Below are 6,720 nucleotides of genomic sequence, written 5' to 3'. Positions count from 1 at the left end.
CCATGAATTATGCCTCAGTAAAGTTTCAAACATTTCTAGTATACCATATAGATCTGAGAGTCTTAGAATGCCAGCTAAAACCAGATTGTTACACCAGAAATATTAACACTTATTTCATACTTGAATAACTTAAACTCAGGAATTAGTGATTCCCCTTGTTTGCAAATGTCCCCTACTTTTTTGAGCAACGATTCTGAATATATGCACTTGTCATTGACAAACTGCTTTCTTTAGGAAGTTCATGAACTTGAACTGTTGCAACCTCACTACAAGTTACCAACTCACTTCACCCACAGGTGAGCTTTTAGATACTTTTTTAAAAATATTGTTTACTACAGGTCATCAGAACTCCTAGGATCTACAGGCTCTGGAACATCCTCTGGTTGGGCACAATCAGGCTGGTGCACAGGTGTGTGGCAGCTAAAAAGTCACTTCAGCCCTCTGTACAACATTAACCCAAAGCTTTCTTGGTGGCCAAGGTAGAGCCTCATGGACATCACCACCTGGATGACCAACCACACAGGGTGGGCAGATTTCATTCTGGTGGGACTCTTCAGGCAATCTCAACACCCAGCTCTGCTTTGTATTGTCATTTTTCTGGTTTTCCTAATGGCCTTGTCTGGAAATGCTGTCCTGATCATCTTGATACACTCCAGTGCCAAACTCCACACCCCCATGTACTTCTTCATCAGCCAGCTGTCCCTCATGAACATGATGTACATCACTATCACTGTGCCCAAGATGCTCCTGGACCAGGTACTGGGTGTAAGTACCATCTCAGTCCCTGAATGTGGGATACAGATGTTCCTCTACTTGACACTAGTAGGTTCTGAGTTTTTCCTTCTGGCAGCCATGGCCAATGACCGCTACATGGCCATCTGCCATCCACTTCGCTATCCAGTCCTCATTAACCATAGAGTGTGTCTCCTCCTGGCATCTGGCTGCTGGTTCCTGGGATCAGTGGATGGCTTCATGCTCACTCCTGTCACCATGACCTTCCCATTCTGCAGATCCCAGGAGATCCAGCACTTCTTCTTTGAAGTCCCTGCTGTGATGAAGCTCTCCTGCTCAGACACCTCACTCTATGAGACCCTCAGGTACCTGTGCTGTGTCCTCATGCTCCTCATCCCTGTGACAGTCATTTCAGGATCCTATTCCTGCATCCTTCTCACCATCCACAGAATGAACTCAGCAGAGGGCAGGAGGAAGGCCCTGGCCACCTGCTCCTCACACATGATGGTGGTCACACTCTTCTATGGCGCTGCCGTCTATACCTACATGCTCCCCAGCTCCTACCACACCCCTCAGAAGGACATGGTGGTTTCTGTGTTTTACACCATTCTCACCTCTGTGCTGAACCCCTTAATCTACAGTTTCAGGAACAAGGATGTCACTGGAGCTCTGAGGAAAAGGTTGAGTGTGGGACCTGTCTTTCAGGAAACAGTAAAGTAGGGGATTTGAGTTCCATGGTTTCTCCTTCTCTCCACATCAGATGATGAAGATCTCCTGGTGCCATCTCCTGGGTTCCTACTGCACAGTGCTGTACCCCTTTGCTCCTCTCAGAGGCGAGCCTCCCCAGTCCACTGCTTGTGCATTCAGAGTCCTCATGCAGCTCCCCGGATCCACCTTATATACCTAAGTTGACAAGGACTTTCTCCTTCTAGGGGAAAATATTCATATCATTACAAAATACATAGTGGATATTTAGATAAAGTGGCCATGAGGTGATTGATAGGTGGACAGAGGCAAGGGATGGTGAAGAATATGTAGACAATTAATGGGTACACAGTAAACCATAGATGAGTCGAAGTTTAGGGTTCATGGGACTTAGTTGTACTATTCTTGTTCATGCTAATACTCTGCAAGTTTCAAATCACATATAAGAGTTAAATAACAGGCTTTCCTTCCTTTTATAAAAAGGACATTTCTGCTTGTGGCAGTATGACATAGTATCTAGGATAACAAGCTCATATTATTGTGTCTAATTTTACTTAGTGCAGCTGCTTCTTTGCCTTCCTTGAGGAACATTCTCAAGATTCAACCATGAAGGTATCCAGTGGTTGTTGCTCTCTGAAATCTTTAGGATCCTGTTATGTGAAAAAGATTCAAGACCACATGGATGACTATGGGGGAAATGCCAATTCTGGGTGGAAGGAGAGTTTCATGCAGGCTCCCTACCAGAGATGCATCTGAGGTAGTACTTGAAACATTAAGAGATGTGGTTTGGATGTGATATGTTCACCAGAGCTCCTGTACCAATTCAGGGATATTCAGGAGGAAAATGACTAGATTATGGAACTATAACTTAATCATTCCATCTTTTTTAATGGACTTTCTGGGAGTTAAGTGTAGGCAAGTGGGGTTTGTCTGGATTAGATGGGTCACTGCATGTAAGCCCTGGAAGTGTGCTTCTTCTCTTTGGTTGAAATAACAGACATTTGTAGAAGAGAGATTTCATCCTCTTAGCCAAAGAAAAAGGTTGTCCCCTCCAAGAAAATGGCATTAAAAACTTACTACAAAGTTTACACATAAAATCTTGCTTAGGATTACATTCAAATTCAAATTCAAAAAACAATAGGGAGGGCCATCAAATTTCCCAGTAGACTCCATCCTGCTTAGAATCTCTGAGTGGCCCTAGATAGTAGAGACTCTTTTCTGCATTGTAATCCTCTTGCTCACCTTGGTTATCCTTCCCAACTTCAACATTGTCCTGCTATCCTGCGTGGACCCCCATTTCCACAACCCCATGTACTTCTTAGTAATTTTTCTTCTTAGATCCGGACTTACACTTGACCCCATGCCCCAGATGCTGTTCCACCAGCAGAGTGCACCCCAAATAAATTATTGCTGTCTCAGAAGTAAATGTACTAAAAATAATAATAAATAAAAAATAACTCAACCTCATTTCTTAGAAATTTGAAGGAGGATATTTTAGAAGACATCAAAACATACTAAGATTTTCCCAGCACACACACACTGAAAGGAATCATTAAATTTGTCAAATTAAACATAATGCTTCAGGAAATTCTGATGAAACTAATATAAAAATAACCAATGAAATTAAGTGTTGTAGCCCATTATATTGAGTTACTACTTTGAATACATTAGTATATCACTGTATATTTATGAAGAAAAGATTTCACTAAAAAAAATGTGCAAAGAACATAGTCATTCCATAAAGTGGTCGTTACATGGAGAAGCATGAAAAATCATATAGATATATTAGTAAGCAAGAAATGCAAGTCAAATGTGACTCTAATAAATTTACTAAGGTGGAAAAATACCATACTCCAGGCTGGTTTAGGCAGAGCTGGATGTTGTAGCATGATTTGGTAGTTAACAGAAAGCAACTTATTGCTATATATCAAAATGTTTGGATGACTATTCCCTGTATGGAATTACTTTACAAAACAAACTAACTGAGAGAGTGATTACTGTATAAGCATTTTTATTTCAGCTCTGTTTATAATTGATGTTTTTTAGCATAGAACAACCGTGCACCTTTAGAAAGGGACTGTATTTCTGTTTAAATCACCTGATACATAGTAACCACATTAAATCATTTTTAATAAAAGGCAACACCACAAATTCCAAGCTGAAGAGACTTCATGCAAAGAGTTGGCTGCAAAGTGGCCATGACCTAAGTGAGGCTGGTGGAGCAGAAGGGAGCCTGTCAGCTAAGGACCCCATTCCTCCCTCTGCATCTGCTGTGCACTCTCTACTGAGTGTGGAGACTGTAGCCCAGTCACAGGCAGGATGCCATAGCGACCCAGGTACCCATGTCCTGCAGTGCTGCTGGAACTCAAAATGCCTTTGGATGCTGGAGCCTGGAGCCAACAGGGTCCCTGTTGTGCCCAGATGCTTCAGCTGCCACGGATCATCTCCAGGAGGGAGAAAAGTCCCAGTTTCTTAGTTTCTCCCACACTCAAGGGGACCCCAGGCCTGCATCCCACAGAGTTACAGGAAACCAGGGGGACAAAGAGGCAGGATAAGCCATCTACAGGCTGAAGCCCTGCAGGTCACAGGTAGGTACAGCTTAGGAGGCAGCCTGGCCAACAGTGTGTGTGTGTGGATCCAGGCTGTCACAAGACCTGCATGGTAGGGTAAATAATAAGCATTGTTTCAGACATAGATTTAAAAAAAATTGAGAAGAATTTCACTGCAAATTTTGAAAGGGACCTATTAAAAAACAGATGTTGAAGGATCTTGCTTCTGTCTTCCCCTATTTCATTGTAGCTGCTACAACAAGTGTACACTGAACAGATATTTGAAGCACTTGTAGTTTGTAGGCAGGATAGGATTTATTTCATTTTACTGCATGCTAGTTATTGAACTCAGGGCTTCATGCATGCTCAGCAGGAGCCATAATCCCTGAGCTACACCTCCACTCTTAACATTTAAAGCATGATTTTTTATCTGGGTAAATATATTACAATAAACATTTAAATTTTCAATGAAACAGTTTGTGCTTTGAGACTTCTCAATAATTTGCATATCAGTAATTGAAATAAAAACAAATACTTTAAAATTAAATTCTAAATTATAACGACCTAGATGGCCAGTGAATGACAGGAAACAAGGAACACAAGCAGGGACATAAGAGAGTGAGGTGGACCTGTGAGGAGGACTCCTTCCAGGCTTCCAGGACACTGAGGAGGTGATGCTTTTCTTGTACAACACACACACATGCACGCACACACACACAGACACACACACACACACACACACACACAGGGTATGTTTGATAAACCAATCCAGACTAAATCCTCCTACATGTCACTTGTCAGGCGTTGTAGACAGGGTGAGAGTGGAGAGGACTGTTAACATTGGTGAAGCCTGGAGTTGAACAAAGAGGGAGACAGGACAGAATGAGGATGACCCAGAGCTGTGCCCCAGAGAGCTCTGCTGCTTCCTTGGCTCTAACTGCAGTGTCCTCCAGGTCCCAGAGGATCTGTGAACAGACATGTCTCATCCAGTCCCCTGTTAGCATCCTAAACCAGGGGTGACGCCACCCTTCTCTTCCTGGTGACTTAGCCAGGCCACACTCCCTGGCCATCTGGGTGAGGCACAGCGTCCTCTGAGGTGAGTACAGCCAGGCAGGTGGCCCTGGAGCTCAGGGCCATGGCTGAGCAGGGCTTGCTGTTCTGCTGTTGAGGTGGTCTCTTAGGTCCTCACGGCATTTCCTCATCTTTCTCTATCACCTGTTCTTCAGAAAAAATAAAATAAAATAAAATGTTTTCTTCTTAAAACTTTCATATACATTTATTTACCATAACATCTTAAATTTTGAGTTTTTATTCCTAATTATTTATGGACATATAATGTTATATATTCCTTCTTATGCTTCAGATGGTGGTAGGAAACTACACTAGTCGTCCTGAGACTGCAACTTTGCAGAGGGAGAAGGGCTATCCTTGCTTCACATGGAGGTGACTCCCGAGATTGCAGCAATGCTGGAAGCAAGTATCCTGAGCATGTTCATGTTTCTCTAAGCACATAGATGGTGAGTGGACCAGATCCAAGCTGTCCATGACAGAGGAGGACACTGTTTTCCAAGGACACTGAGCAGTGAGGTGCTCTGCTGTACCCAGGGGCAGGATACAAACCCTCGCTTGGGTCACTTTTGTGATGTTAGGCAGAGGCCTGAGACCCTGGATTGTCAGTCTGTACTAGGAAGAACAAGATGTGAGGACCTCAGAGGCTCTGGGGAAGGTGAAGACAGTGATCCCTGGATGCATTTGGTTTCTAGGGATGGCTAAGTATTTCTCTACCAGCATTGTTACCAGTTCCCTACTGAAGCATGCACCAGCTGTTCCTATGAAACTCCAGCAACTGCCTAGAGAAGAGTGAGAGAGAGCATGCCAGGCCCTGTTTGTGGAGCAGACCATGTTCCCTGATCCTCTGGTGTCTTGGGGTCACTATGTGTTGCTCCAGGACAGTGGCAGAGATTCCCCCAGGAGCCTCCCTCCTCTCGTAGCCTCCTCTCTCCCTCCATTCTCTCATCAAGTGCTGTCCACTTCTCCCACTGGCTGGTGGACTCTGGTCTTGCTCCACTTTGTCCACAGAGGTAGACAGGGCAGCCATTGTGATTCCTGTTCATTCTGCATAGATCTTGCCCTTCATCTATCAGCAGAGTAGGATAAGATGGAGAGGAAATCTGTCTATTCATCCACCTATCATCTCTGTGTCATCTAAATATCTTCTACCTTGTACCCACCCACACACCTACCAATCCTTCCCCCTTCTATGCACCTCTCCTGTCTTCTGCCCTGGGTCTCAGTCATGCTGGACACTGAGCTACAGTGTTAGGAGCACTGTGTTCTCTGCTTCAGCCCTTCCCAGCAAAGGCTGTCAAGAGTGAAGTGCCACAGCTGGTTTTAGGGACTGTTACCAGGGTTCAAACAAAAACTTTAATTTCTTAAAAGAACACCTCTGCATTATAGCTCATGCTAGTCTTTCTAAGGAGAGATGATAGAACCTTCCTGCAGATAGTGCATCAAATTTAACAGTTAATCTGTCAGAACCAGAGAGCTGGAAATGTTTACTGTCTTTGAGAGAAAATGGAAAAGAAGGCATTATTGATTTCCTTAAGAAAGGCCAGGTGTGTTTTCTGTCCACCCATATTCCTAACTTATTTTATCACTATTTAAAAACCCCACCTCATCTCATTTAACTGGTGTTTTTCTTGCATAGAGGGACAGTGACATCTGAAGTTCAGTG

General features: G+C 43.7%; 1 protein-coding gene across 1 annotated transcript; it reads left to right on the top strand.

Moving 5' to 3' along the window:
- Positions 1–489: 489 nt before the first annotated feature.
- LOC143385749 (olfactory receptor 2T29-like) lies at positions 490–1,452 on the top strand. Its single transcript, XM_076841286.1, has one exon. The coding sequence runs from the start codon at positions 490–492 to the stop codon at positions 1,450–1,452; it is 963 nt and encodes a 320-aa protein (XP_076697401.1).
- Positions 1,453–6,720: the final 5,268 nt, after the last annotated feature.

This window comes from Callospermophilus lateralis, unplaced genomic scaffold, assembly GCF_048772815.1.
Source record: "Callospermophilus lateralis isolate mCalLat2 unplaced genomic scaffold, mCalLat2.hap1 Scaffold_1712, whole genome shotgun sequence".
Taxonomy (NCBI): Eukaryota; Metazoa; Chordata; class Mammalia; order Rodentia; family Sciuridae; genus Callospermophilus; species Callospermophilus lateralis.
Note: the sequence above shows the minus strand (reverse complement) of the source record. Positions and strands in the feature narration are given on the sequence as shown.

Bases quoted from the DNA above. Each gene is read 5' to 3' on its own strand.
- LOC143385749 (XM_076841286.1), top strand. From the start codon at position 490: ATGGACATCACCACCTGGATGACCAACCACACAGGGTGGGCAGATTTC.